This window comes from Hyaena hyaena, unplaced genomic scaffold (assembly GCF_003009895.1).
Source record: "Hyaena hyaena isolate Hyena2069 unplaced genomic scaffold, ASM300989v1 scaffold_248, whole genome shotgun sequence".
Lineage (NCBI taxonomy): Eukaryota > Metazoa > Chordata > Mammalia > Carnivora > Hyaenidae > Hyaena > Hyaena hyaena.
In genome coordinates this window covers 2,249,366-2,263,772 of record NW_024080881.1, presented here as the reverse complement: position 1 = coordinate 2,263,772, position 14,407 = coordinate 2,249,366, and the positions used below count along the sequence as shown (strand labels likewise).

Sequence of the window (14,407 nt, the reverse complement as noted above, 5' to 3'; positions counted from 1 at the left end):
AAGCCTCCTGGGGACACGAATCCTTAAGAACAGGACATAGAAGAAGATAAGCATAAGGTCAGGAAGTAAGTCTTGAGAGATCCCTTTGGATATGAATGCAAGAAAAGTTCCAGAAAGAACAAAATGGAGAGTGAGGGATACGAGACAGGTTAGGGCACAAAAATACGGCAAGCGCAGGCACCACAAGTCATGGGGAAATACGGACAGATAAAAATGGCTTGAGAAAGGTGTATTTGTCATCTTACTGAACGCCACCTCCAAGAGTGAACGCTAGATCTGTGCTGTCCAAGGCAGTAGCCATGAACCACAAGTGGCTCCCCAGCACTTGAAATGTGGCTAGTCCAAACTGAGATGTGCTCTAAGTGTAAAATGCTCACCAGTTTCAAAAACGGAAGAGGGGGGAAAGTTTTAATATTTCATGAATACTTTTTATATTGATTATATGTTGAAATATGTTAGCTTTATCAGGTTTTAAAAGTATTAAACTGAACTTAAAGTGGTTTCATTTTACTTTTTAAATGTCATTACCAGAACATTTTACATTACATAGATGGCTGACATATTTCTGTTTGGACAACACTGCTTTTTGTTTGCTTTTTAAAATGTATTTACTTATTTTGAGGGGGGGAGGGGCAAACAGAGGGAGAGAGAGGATCCCATGTGGAGCTCGATTCTTCAAACTGTAAGATCATGACCTGAGCCAAAATCAAGAGTCAGACGCTCAACTGACTAAGCCACTCAGATGCCTTTGTTTGTTTGTTTTTTAAGATTTTATTTTTAAGTAATCTCTCCACCCAGCGTGGGGCCTGAACTCACAACCCTGAGATCAAGAGTCTCATGCTGCACTGACTGGCTAGCCAGGCTATCCATGAATGATGCTGTTTTAAATCGACTACACACCTAAACGTGAAGAGGACAAACATCACTGTTAATACAGAAAAATGTAGAATATATTTGTGACTCCAGGGGGAAGAAAAGAACGTCTTATATGAAACTTCAAAAGCACAAACTTTAAGACAAAAATTAATTAGATTCCATAAAAAATTAAGAATTTCTGTTCAATGAAGAATGCCATGGACAACGTTGATAATTTAGTGGAACGATAGAAAATATTTGAAACCAATAAGAGATTAATATCTAGAATACACAAGAAAATCCTGCAAGTCAACAACAAAGAGGAGACTGCAACCACTAATAAAGATGGGCAAAAGATATGAACAGGAAATTTACAGAAGAGCAAACCCAAAAAAACTCTTCTGGTTAAGAGATCCTTAAAATAATTAGTAATCAGAGAAATACAAATTAAGGCAACAGTAATATATCACTTTACACCTATTATACTGGTAAAAATTAGCAAACTGGATAATATCCAACATTGGCAGAGTTGTGGATATACAGGGCCCCTCACGTGCTGCAGGAGGGTAGACCGGTATAGTTTCTCCACAGAACAACTTGGTACTACTTAGACAAGTGAGTTCCAGGAGTACCCTATGACCCAGCAAACTAGCAATTCCACCCTGGGTTTATATCACCCCAAATTCTCACAGAGATCCAGTAGGGCACACATAATTAACATAACGATGTTCATTGTAACCTTGTTTATAATGGTGGGGAGTTGGAGGCATCCTAAATGTCCTACATGTAGAGATGGAGAGGTAAAATGTGATTGCACACTAGGGAATATTACACAGTCGTTAGATATCACACAGCAACACGGGGTGCTTAGCGGAAAAACGAAGACAATGAGCCAAGCGACACAATTTGCATAAAATATTTACATAATTTACCCAAATGCACAATGGGCAGACCTTGTTTAGATTCACGTTAGAAGAAACCAACTGCAAAACGACTTTTTGCAACAATCTAGGGGAAATTTTAATATAAAGATTAGATAATCTTAGCATAGTGCTGATGTTTTAATTAGAGGTAGATAGTGAAGTCCTTACAGGCAAAATGACATTACATCTTGGGATTGCTTTTAAAAACTCCAGCCACACACACACACACACACATATACACAGGGGACAGATAAGATAAGCAGAATGTGATAATTGTCAAAGCTGGGTAAAGGGTCCATAGGAGTTTGTCATAATATCCTGTCTCTATGCGTTTTTGAAGATTTCCCCAACAAAATATTTCTCAACATGGAAAAAGCAAATGTGCACTAAAAAGACATGTGTCGCAAGAACACAAACAATATAATACACATTAAACTCATTAGAATCGCTGCCTGTAAGGGAAGGGGAACTGAGATGAAAACAGAGTAAGAGTAGGGCTATAGATGGGGGGGAGGGACGCAAGGGAGACGGAACAATATAAAAACACAGGGAAGATGGTGAATGAAATGAAAACTTCAGAAGGGTGAAAAGTGTTAAAAAGACATTAGTTTTGGTGACCTCAGAAAACTTAGGGAAATTGGAAAGGTGGACAGAACCCAAAACACAGCACTAAGGGTGGGCAATAGTAGGTTCAGACTCTACATTTGAGAATAAATCTGGCCTGGAACACAGGGAAGGAAGCCAAGATAAAAAACATGAATAGTGAAGATGAGTGAAAGCTATTTCACAAATGGGTGAGGAAGTCCCTATACATGTTTTAAAAGTCTGAGTGTTGGGGGGCCTAGGGGCCTCAGCTGGTTGAGTGTCCAGTTCTTGGTTTGGGCTCAGGTCATGATCTCACGTTTTGTGGGTTCAGGCTCTGTACTGACAGTGCGGAGCCTGCTTGGGATTCTCTCCCCTTCTCTCTGCCCCGCCCTTGAGCATGCACGGTCTCTCTAAACAAACAAACAAAAAGTGAGTGTAGAGAAACTGGAAATGACAAAGGAGGAGGGAAGGGGAGAGGTAGATAGAATGCAGTGGGAGAAATCATGAGTTGTTTTAAATTTGGAAGGACAGTGCCTCTTCTGAAATAGCCTGAGAAACAAACAAACAAAGAATTCCGGGAAAAAAACTTATCAAAGTAGGTGGGGAGGAGGAGAGCACTCTGGGGAATTTGTGTCTGATGGTATCAGAGAAGCTTCTTTGGAGCTACCACAATGAAGAATGGTGACTGACAACCACTCTGGCATGCTCCACTCTGAGATAAGCTGGGTCCATCAATCTCTATAAACGTCTATTCTTTGTTCAAGGATGACAGTGAATAATCCACCTAATAGCTACTCTTTTGCCACCAGGAGGTGCCCTTGGACCACAGCTGAATTTTGAATGCTAGAAAGGGCCGGGGAGTCACAGTTGCCTGCCTAGACCTCCAGCAGCTTGGTGTGGACTTTCGAGACCCTTTCTCACCCCTTCCCTCCGTCCAAACAAGGAATTTCTCTGGGCCTCTGCACCAAGTATTCTTTTGGTGTGTTCACCACGGACCAGGGACTGTGAAGGACACACGATCAGAGCTAATACTCTACCTAGAGAAAGAAAACCAGCCCATATATATACATGAGCAAAGAAAATGTGGCTGATAAATGTAGCCTGGATAACAACGCATCTTAGAGCCTTCCCAGCTCTGCCATCTTTGGTTCTCTTTCCTCGCCAGTGGCTAACATGTTTGCAATGAAAAAAACTAAGTTACTTTTAAAGCTCTACAAAAACTGACTACGTTTGCTTAAAATATGACGCTTCCTTGTTTCTAAAATGTTTCAAAGCTACCAAAGAGGTTGGCCCGCTAAGAACCCCCGTTCAGAGGACCCAGTGAGATAACCCTTTGTCATCAGCTACCCGCCCCCACTCCCCCGCCCCCCCCAACTGGCCCAATAGCACGACCCATTGTGATGGCGAGCGACATCCCAGGCTTCCGATTACACCAAAGCAATGGCTGCGTCCGCAGCCCTTCTGACGCCGGAGCTCCGATCCTCCCCCAACCCCGCTCCCGAGGTGCTGATTGGCTAGTCGGGGCTGTGGGTGGACTGACCTCCGCTCCGCAGCGACGTCACCAGATGGCCCCGCCCCCGGGTCGGGGCAGCTGGGAGCCTAGCCTGGGGCAGCCATTTGTATGCGGCTGCGGGATTGGCCGCCCGGCTCCCGCGAGGGGGAGGGGAAGGCGGTAGAGCGCACTCGCGCGTGCGTGAGCTGGCGCGCGAGAAAGGGCCCGGTCGCGCCGAGGCTCGAGCGGCCGTCGCCATTTTGTAGGGTTCTCTCTGACGCTGGAGCCGCCGCCACCGCCGCCGCCACCCGGAGGTGCGAAGGGGTCTTGTGGGTGTGTGGGGAGCCCGAGGGTGGGCCGGGCTGGGCCTCTGGCGAACGGGGCCTGACCAGCGTTTGGGTTTCTCTTGCTGCGGGAGGTCCGGGGAAGACAACGGGAGGAGGCGGGGCCGGGTCTCCGGAGGGGGCGGGGCAGGGGTCGGGTCGAGTCTTTGTTGGGGCCAAAGAACTGGAGGTTGGGTCGCTGGGGGAGTCCTAGATTGGGGCCAAGGAAGCCTCTTTATTCTTAGAGTATCTTTGAAGGTAATACCGCCCGGAGGAGAGGTGCACAGATTTCCCTCCAAAACCTCGTTACCAGGGTCACTCTTGAACCTTTCTTGAGCTCTTCTCTTTCCTGCCCCCCCAAAACAGTATTTTAAGACCTAAAACAGCCAACCCTCTTATTTAGATGCTCCTCGTTTCACGGAGATGATACACTAGGCCACGCATGCCGACCCCCTACCTCCTGTTTGGGTGTCACATCTCACACCACCCCTAAAGTACAGACCTTCCCCCACTACTAAAAAAATAAAGCTTATGTGAGGGCCTTGAATCTCGAAGGTGCCAAGAACTTTAGAGGGTTAAACCAAAATGCTGTGCACCGGAATTCCCCACTCCACCCCTAACTTTTGGAAATCTCGTTTCTTCCCTCCCAGGCTCTCGTCAGGATGGTGAAGCTGTTCATCGGAAACCTGCCCCGGGAGGCCACAGAGCAAGAGATCCGCTCCCTCTTCGAGCAGTATGGGAAGGTGCTGGAATGTGACATCATTAAGAACTACGGCTTTGTGCACATAGAGGACAAGACGGCGGCCGAGGATGCCATCCGCAACCTGCACCACTACAAGCTGCACGGGGTGAACATCAACGTGGAAGCCAGCAAGAACAAGAGCAAGGCCTCCACCAAGCTGCACGTGGGCAACATCAGTCCCACGTGTACCAACCAAGAGCTTCGCGCCAAGTTTGAGGAGTATGGTCCGGTCATCGAGTGTGACATCGTGAAAGATTATGCCTTCGTACACATGGAGCGGGCGGAGGATGCAGTGGAGGCCATCAGGGGCCTTGACAACACGGAATTTCAAGGTGAACTGCTCTGGGGTCTGGGCTGCGGAACTGAGTAGTGGAGTCTGGGTCAAGACAGGCGAGAATGCAGGACCACGTGGCTGGCAGGGTGGGGTCTTGAGTTCTATCTTAGCCGGATATAAGAGATGGCGTGTTTACCACTCTTAAGTACAGTTTACTCTTGGAGAAGCAGACACTTCCCCCTTTCAGATTTCTTTGCCAAGCTGTTCCTTTAGCAGCTGTGTAGAATCACACACTGCGGGTTACTTTGTCCCCCAGTCTTCTTCATTCATCTGAGTTCTGCTGGAAGTTTAATCTGCCTGGGCAGATGAGCACCTCAGGGGAGAAGGGAGGATAAAAGTCTGTGGATTACCTGCTTCTTTTGTTATATTCAGGCAGCCTTATCTTTGAGAGTTTAAATGCTTAGGACTTTCTACTCTTTACTGCCTTGGGTGATAGGTTGTTGTAGGAAAGAGGAACGGAGACATCGCGAGAGTTCCCGGTATTAAAAACCTAGATGGTGAACCTGGATTTGGGGGAGTAGCTTTAAAGTGCTCAAATATATTCAGTCTGTGAACTATACAGGCAGCGTCAAAAACCATATTGGACTATTCTAGTCCACCTACTATTATTTAGTGGAAAAAATAATTTATTTTTAAATACTAGGTTGAATGAGATGATGATCTTATTTCTGAGAGGTTCCAGTAAAGGTGTTGTAGAGAGTATTGTGTAATTCTTTTTAAGTTTATTTTCAGAGAGAGAGAGAGCGCACGCGTGAGTGGGGGAGAGGCAGAGAGAGAGACTCCCAAGCAGGCTCTGCACCATCAGCCAGACATGGGGCTTGAACCCACAAACCATAAGATCATGACCTGAGCCAAAATCCAGAGTTAGACGCTTAGCTGAGCCACTCAGGCGCCCCTAACTTTACCAGTTGTAAAGGTACATATGTTCTCCTTAATACCTTGAGGTGTCTGAAGACTGCAGCTGTAGCCACTAGGCACACACGGCTATTAAATACATTTTAAAATTCAGCTTCTCAGTTGTACCTCACACACTTGAAGCACTCAGAAGTCACATGAGCCTAGTGGTGACTGTATTAGTGTAAATACAGAACATTTCCATCATTATAGAAAGTTCTGTTGGACAGTGCTGTTCTACAAGAACTTTTTTGTTGACAGTATCATCTTGGGCCACACATTTACAGCCACTTTCCAGGTTCATGAATTAACACCATTTTTTGAGTGCGACTAAAAGATTAGTTGAGAAGTATCTAGGCATCCTCTGCTAAACCTAGAAAACAGTGAGAAAAGAAAGGGGGGAAGAGGAGAATCTTCACTATCTGCAAATTTTCTTAAGGGTAAGCAAGTTTGCAGATCGTGTAGGTTGCAAATAGCGGGCATCAAATCGCTCTGGCCTCAGCCAGTGGTGCCCTGGCCTTTAGGTCGTCTCTGGCATAGGGTGGAAGTCATAGATAACTTGCTGCCGTTAACTAGTCGTGTGACTTTAGACAAGAGTTTTAATCTCTCTGTGCTTCATTTTCCCCACTTATAAAACAGAATTAACGATGCCTGCAGTACCTCCCTCACAGGATGGTACTGAGGCTAGGGTGAGGTAATAGATGTGAAAATGTTTTCACAGTAAGCATTATATGATGAAAGGTGAGTGTTGTCTGCTCCAATGAGTGTGTTTCCATTATGGTTAGAAACTGACTTATAATGTGATAGTTAAGCTTTACTCATTTACCTATCTTGTTTGTTTTTCTTTTGTTATTTTGCAAAGCTGTTGCCCCGTAGACCGCTTTAAAAATATTCTTACTTTCACTGGAGACAAGACAGTGGACAATGTTGGGGGAAAAATGGGGGTTGTCTCTTGATGGGTAACAAAATGTAAAAGAATGCAGTTAAAGCTGGGGACAAACTCTGCAAAGATACCCTAGTAGCGTGATACTGCATGTCCTTACCTTTTTAATTCACAATCGAATAAAAAAGATAAGGGCAAAAGTATGCACGTGAAAGTCCATTAATTGGGAGGCGCTGGCTTGGGAAGAGTGTGTGTTTTAATAAACCGAGTTTAATTACTCTAGGAAGTAGATGTTTGAGTAACAGCGATCGATGAAATTCTTTAAAACGTCATCACTGCTTTGGAAAAGAAAAAAATCCTTTCTTTGGTTTTCAGGTTCTTAGCCGGGCTTCTCTGGAGAAAGTACCCTACTCTGAGTTACACATACAGACATTTTCATAACCAGCTCTGATTTTTTTTACAGATGACAAGAGAAAGTTTAGCATTGGATAACGGTTTTAAAGAAAATATCTATGTACCAATTTGTCACATTTTTAATAAAGCTTTTTTTTTTTTTTTTTTAAGTCAGCTCCTAGTGAAGGTGGCCTCTTAAGAGTGCCACTTTGAACATCTTTTGAACCTTTACATGTTAGTAGCTGCCATTTAGGCTTCTGCTGCGTTCGTGAGTTAGAAAAGGAAACAGCAGAACTCTTCTTACCTGGGTCTTGGCAGGACCTGTCTCCTGCCCACCTGTAGCAGTGAACTGAACCACCCGGGAGTTAGCAGTTTGCCTTGGAAGACCCTAACTAAAAAAGCAAGTCCTAAGTAACGATTCAAGCTGCTGAATTGGGAATGATGCATGAGTTCAGGAGTCTTGTTTTCCCTTCAGTATGTAAACAAGCACTAACCTGGAGTACTGTTGTGGGTCAGCTATACACCCGGCCTTCTCTGGGTCCAGGCACATGTTAGGAGCTCGGTACTTAGGACCCCAAGTTGCCCATCTCTCAGGATTTTGATAATCTTTTTTATTCCGGTTTTCAAAAGAAAATACTTCTATTAGGCTGGTTTTCTGGGAAATGTTGGCAGCGTATTTCACTAACTTTTGGAGATCTCAGAAAATCTTTTAAGATTTTGGCTTCTCCAAGTGTAGTGAAGTGGTAGAATTTAATCTTTCAATTTTCTTTACCCTGGTTCCTTAAGGTAATAGAGAAGCACAATAATTTTCAACTATAAGAACTTTAGAGGACTTAAATTGAAAGCCTAGTTTTACAACCTTTGGAACATTGTGTGGAGGAAAAAACCCTATCATTTCTATTACAGATCTTTCAGTTCTAGTTAAGAAAATATTTTACCTGAATCCTTTACAGCTACTACAGATGTAGATTTTGCCATAGATGTTTATAAACTTATGAGTTTTACTCTCAATAAAACAGGAATGAAGACTGGATGTAGTAATAGAAACATCATGCAAAAATTACTGAGTTTTGTTTCTCAAAAAAAATAATAACTAGGGCCAGAATCAAAAGCAAAAAAGCAAATTAAGTTGAGAAAAATATTTTTATGTACTTTTAGGTCTCTGAGTTGGCTACTTTTTAGCTACTTTTTAGATTGGCATGGTTTCTCCGACTTCAGAATCGGAGCAGTTTGTGTCTGTCACACAGGTTCATGTATGTCACTGTGCATGTTTGAAAACCAGGTAACTTGTGGTCTTCCAGTCTAAATCATAGGGAGCTGTACATTTGGGATATAAATTGGGGCAAAAAAAAGTCTGCGTTTCTCTTCTAAACGTAGTTAGCACAGGGCCCTTAATAACTTCTAAGAATTGGAATGGGAGTATTTAAATCTCTGAAAGCAATGGTGGCTAAATGCTGCTTTCAGAGAATTACTGCCATTTGGTATCTGTTGACTGTCAGTGGTGATGGTGGGTGCTGCCTCTCTGCTAGCAGCTAGAGCACTTTTGTTTCTGCTAAAGAAAAGGTTTTAACTCGGAGGTGGCAAGTACTAGAGATGGGGGTGGTATGAATCTTAGACACTGGGCGGAACTGGTTTGACTAAAGCGATGTTCCTGCGCTAACCCGCTCCCCTCTCAGGGTCAGTGCATGGCGCTGTTCTGGCCACCGTCCTGAATCGGGCTGTTTCCAACAGGATGGTGGAGCACGGGGCCTCCTATCTGCATAGCTGCAACCAGAACAAGGTCTGTTAAAGAGAGAGCAACTTGCCTATAGTGGAGGGGGGATTTATTCTGAGCCGCCTTTAAGAGTGACGTGAAATCCCTGTTCTGCTTCTCTAGTGGCTGCCTTTTGGCTACGATTTGAGAAGTAACTGACTTCATCTCCAAAGTCTTAGGCAGTTTGGGACTAAATACTGCCAAAAATACTCCCTTCCTCAAACTGCTTTTAAAGACCTTGGGTGCTTTCATCAGTTAAGGCTCCTTGGGCTTGGAGTTAACACAAGCTCAGGGCCAAGATTGTTTCTTCTCTTAGCTGTTCTGGTGCTGGTCATTTCCTGGAGGAGTGGATGTTGCTTGTTTGTATGGGTGCCCAGAGACCTTTAGTAAAATGCTGCATTTTTCTAACAAGTAGATAATCCCCTATGAAGAATCAGAATTGTAAACTACACTGCAGGATGAATGCTGAGCATTCCATTTCATGGGAACACACTGTCTCTAAGAAACCAGAATTGTTTCAGTATCTTTCTGATTGCTGTTGAGAGACCTTGGACAAGTTTTCATTTTCACAGTAGGCATGGATTCACCCTTGCTGAAAAACGTGGGGTGGGGTTGAAACCTGGAGGGTCTCCTAACTCCTAGAGGTACTGGAGGTGAAGCAGATGATGAGCCACGTATGATTTGTGTACCCAGCATAACCTTCTGGTAACACCTGCAAAAATGGCTGGACGAAACAAATGGACAGAAGATCGCTGTGGTTTTTAAGCTACAGTTAAATGCTCAGGCCGTGTATTGCCCTGAGTAAATCAGTGAAGAGGTTGGTAAGATGCTTTTCGAATTTGGCATAACCGAGGTTTTGTTGGCTAGTTGATTTGGAAGAAATGGCAGGTCTTGAATCGTTACAGTTACAATCAATCTTAGCCGTGAAAAGTGCTGAAAAGTTTTTCCGTTTCTGTGTTGGGGGGCAGGGGAAGGAAGGGAAAGTTGTGGACACAGAAGTAGGAGGGAATCCGGTCTACCTGATGTAAGTAGAAAGTATTGACTGGTCTTAGAGGACTCAGATTTTCTAGCTGGCATCTGTATTAAAAAGTAATATCGACACCTTTTGGAGGCGGTTGCTGAAATAGGGTTGCAGAGCATGTGTGTGTATGTGTACCTTAGGCCAACTAGTTTACTTTCATTTGGGGAGGATTAAAGAATGTCAGCGGGTTATAATATGTCTTCTTACATCTGTTTTCTCAAGGCAAACGAATGCACGTGCAGTTGTCCACCAGCCGGCTTCGGACTGCGCCTGGGATGGGAGACCAGAGCGGCTGCTATCGGTGCGGGAAAGAGGGGCACTGGTCCAAAGAGTGTCCGGTAGATCGTACAGGCCGTGTGGCGGACTTTACCGAGCAGTACAATGAACAGTACGGAGCAGTGCGCACGCCTTACACCATGGGCTACGGGGAATCCATGTATTACAACGATGCATATGGAGCACTCGACTACTACAAGCGTTACCGGGTCCGCTCTTATGAGGCAGTGGCGGCGGCGGCGGCGGCCTCTGCATACAACTACGCAGAGCAGACCATGTCCCATCTGCCTCAAGTCCAGAGCACAGCTGTGACCAGTCACCTCAACTCCACTTCTGTCGATCCCTACGACAGACACCTGTTGCCAAACTCAGGTGCTGCCACTTCGGCTGCTATGGCTGCTGCTGCCGCCAACACTTCCTCCTATTACGGAAGGGACAGGAGCCCCCTGCGCCGCACTGCAGCTGTGCTCCCCGCAGTTGGAGAGGGCTACGGTTATGGGCCAGAGAGTGAGCTGTCTCAGGCTTCAGCAGCTGCACGGAATTCTCTGTATGACATGGCCCGATATGAGCGGGAGCAGTATGTGGACCGAGCGCGGTACTCAGCCTTTTAAAAACTGGAGGTGAGAGTGGGGTGGGTGTGGTTAAGAGACTGTATTTAGTTTCCTTGAAAGAGACCTGTGCTGCATGGAGGAGGCTAAAGCCACCTGTTTGTTTGCTGTCAGGACACTATCCAAGTGGTATAAATTCCATAGCAGTCATAAATATTTCTCTAGCTTAGGCCAGAGGTTCACTTGGCCTATTGAGGTTTTTTAGTGTACGACTCCAACCACTTTGTTCCTTCTGAGAGAACAACAAACTCAGAATATTTTTTTTTTTTAATATTTTTATTTCTAGGAGAGAGGGAGAAAGAGACAGCGTGAGCAGGGGAGGGTCAGAGGGAGACACAGACTCTGAAATAGGCTCCAGGCTCCGAGCTGGCAGTCAGCACAGAGCCCGACGCGGAGCTCGAACCCACAAACCGCGAGATCATGACCTAAGCGAAAGTCGGACCCTTAACCGACTAAGCCACCCAGGCGCCCCCGAACTCAGAATATTATTTAATCAAGTGTAAGCAGTCTGGGTTACAGCACATAGTTAAGAGAACTTTTGTTGAGTCCCATCTGTACATGAGATCATTTAATCTCCACAGTAAGCCTTTAAGATGTTTTCTCTTTTACAGAGAGGGGAGCGAAGGCTCAGAGAGGTTAAGTACTTTGTCTGAGGTCATCTGATAATTGAGAGGTAGAGTTCAAATTCAGGCCTTGCTGACTTCAAAACCACTCTCTTTCCACTATAAAAGTCACTGTGGTGTAAGCTGAAGAGCACAGGTTCAGGAGTTAAGAATGAATGTCACGGTGAGAATTTTAACTACAACTTTAGACTTCTCACTTGCTAATAAAACTACTACTTAGGTCATTAGCCTTTATCAGAGGAAACTCTTCTAATATCCTAGATCTGTAAGCCAGGTAAAGGCCTATAAATTTTAGGTGTTTATTTCTAAGACCCTTGAAAGCAAAATGTTTTGATGCCACTGTCCCATGGAGTCCTTTCCTTATCGGTAATCCAGAGCATCTTACTCTGCATGGGCACTTTAAGCTCTATTTCTGCAAATTCTCTGTTACTATCGTTTAGAGCCCCAACACTTCTCATTTCTTATAGGAATTTTTGTTTTGGTTTTTGTTCAAGAGGAACCTATAAAGAACTAGAACAGGTAATTTTCTAAGGTGTATAAAATCCCACTGATGGTGACCCTAGAAATTTAATTTTTCCTACTTGAGAAAAGGTGTACCAAAGATGTTGGAATAATTAGTAATATCTAGAGATTAATAAATCTTTTCGTCTGAGTGGAAATGGCATCATGGCAACTTCCTGTTCTCATGGTTTTCCTTGTACTTTGAAATCAAGCACCACTTGAATTGGAGGCCTTACCCGAGAGGTTAAATGGAGTTACCACTGAGTTTCCAAGGTTCCTAACTTATCCTGTTGGTATAGAAGAAAATAAAGCAATAGGAATTTGCCCTTTTATGTAGTGAGAAGCAAATGATGGTTTGAACCTGTGATAAATTACATCCTGTACGACCATGACACGACTGGGATCTCCCGAGACCATTGTGTAGCAGTGTGTCTTCCTGTGCGTGTAGGTAATCTCATACCTTGTGTAGCTTGCCTAATTTTTACTTTCAGTGCAGCAGGATCTGCCATGAAGTGGGATATTTCTCTAAAGGTGGTATCATCTACCAGATTGACTTCTGTTTTTTCTCAAATGTGTTTCAAATTAGTGTACTGTGGTCTTAAAAGGGTATCACTAAGGTATTTTAAAGTGAATTTTGACTGCAAGCAGTGGTTGTTCAACTAACCTCTTTTTAGTGATGACTTTTAAAGAAACTTACCTTCCAGGTGTGAACCTCAAATGGACTGAATAACCCTGAGTTGGTTGCAGTCCCAGGAGCCTGATGTTAATGAGGCTGCCAGGATGAAATACTCCAGAACTGTTGGGGATCTGAATTTGGGTCTCACCCTAGCAGAACTGATTCAAGAACGTCACAACTTTTGAAGTCGGTTGGTACAGATCAAGACCCAAGATTTGGCCTTTTGTCTGTAATAAGTAGAGGAACTTGGTGTGAGTTAACTTCTTTTCTCCCTCAGCCATTGGTGTCTGGAGTTCCCATCATCAATGGAAGAATTAGAGAATTTTAGGATTTCTTCCTTTGATTTGGTAAGGGAGATGTGATCAACTAGGGGAACTACTAGAATTATGGCTCTAAATCTGTGGCAGTATGACATGTAGGTATGTTGGAGGGTAAATGAACCATTCCTTGATACCCTTTGTGATTGTTGTTTCTGCAATTTGTTTGCTATGAAAAATTAAAACAAAACAGATTTAGAGTAGTGCATTTGGCCATATTTGAGATCTTGGCATCTTCTGCTTTTTTCTGGACCTAAAAATTAAATTATGGTTTTGGATAATAGCTGTGTATGCCCTTTGTTGCTGTGACCGTAGCCTTGTGTCACAGAGGTGGTCTTGCCTAAAAAATGGTAAGAGAAAGAGAAAGATGTATTTTATCACCAACACAGCAGTCTTCCAGATATATTCCTTCTTATCCTATATATAACTAGAAGTAGATTCCTTGGTAATTACATGGGATGTAAGTTTGATCCAGTCTGACTTGGTTTTGTTTTGTTCTTTGTTTTTTTCCCCCCTGGAATACAGGACGGGACCAGGGCCCTTGTGCTCGGAGCCAAGCTGCTCTCCAGGCATTGTGTAAGCCTCTTGTGTTGTGCTCTCTTTCAGGTAGGATAATTGCGGACTGAACCCTCGGGCTGCGGTCATATATGAGAACTTGCTCCGCGCGGTCCCCTTTGCCGGGATGTTTCCATTGCTTCATGTTTCAGTAAACAAAGGAGTTTGTGACCAACTATGTTTTCTTTCTTAATTTAATTCTTCTAAGTTGACTTTTCTTTCCTCCTGATACTAGTCTCTGTAGCTTTTCATTCTATTCCTTATATTCTCAGCCTCTGAGCAGCCCTAGGTAAGGATTATGCTGGCAACCCCTTTTTCCTGTACAGTGGAACCCCTCTTATCTTGCTTTCCTTAGGAGTTGAACCCTTCTCCCTGTCTACCTGCAACATCTCCTTTCCCTTTAAAATGACCATGTAGTGGCAAGCGACCTTTTACTCTTCTCTGTTAGCTCTGGACTCTAACATTGAAGCTAATCTTCTGAAACTGCTAGGACCATTGGGGTTTTGGGGGTGGGGGTTGTTGTTTTGTTTGTTTTGTTTTGTTTTTTTATGTCTGACCTGTGATCGTGGTACAGCATTAGCTGAAATTTAGCCTTGTTTTATTCCACTCCTCCCATTTTTTTTTTTTTTTTAATATTTTGACAAATAAACGTT

The 14,407-nt window shown here is 44.0% G+C and overlaps 1 protein-coding gene across 5 annotated transcripts; it reads left to right on the top strand.

Moving 5' to 3' along the window:
- The first annotated feature begins 3,999 nt into the window (after positions 1-3,999).
- LOC120240159 (RNA-binding protein 4B) lies at positions 4,000-13,929 on the top strand. 5 transcript variants are annotated; one of them, XR_005530590.1, is made up of 5 exons: positions 4,000-4,169; positions 4,829-5,252; positions 10,421-11,094; positions 12,911-13,072; positions 13,725-13,929. XR_005530590.1 is itself a non-coding variant. In XM_039244834.1 (4 exons), exons 2-3 carry the CDS (start codon positions 4,841-4,843, stop codon positions 11,083-11,085), a joined length of 1,077 nt encoding a protein of 358 aa, XP_039100765.1. In that variant the 5' UTR covers positions 4,000-4,169; positions 4,829-4,840; the 3' UTR covers positions 11,086-11,094; positions 13,725-13,929. The 5 variants fall into 5 exon arrangements, 3 of the variants coding, with proteins under 3 accessions (XP_039100765.1, XP_039100764.1, XP_039100763.1); XR_005530589.1 differs by having other exon boundaries at positions 12,911-13,133; XM_039244834.1 differs by lacking the exon at positions 12,911-13,072.
- The last annotated feature ends 478 nt before the right edge of the window (positions 13,930-14,407 follow it).

What these genes read in the sequence shown, in the direction of transcription:
- LOC120240159 (XM_039244834.1), top strand. Translation starts at nt 4,841, where the DNA reads ATGGTGAAGCTGTTCATCGGAAACCTGCCCCGGGAGGCCACAGAGCAA. An exon ending in TGACAACACGGAATTTCAAG is followed by an intron (nt 5,253 to 10,420) that starts GTGAACTGCTCT and finishes TGTTTTCTCAAG; the next exon opens with GCAAACGAATGCACGTGCAG.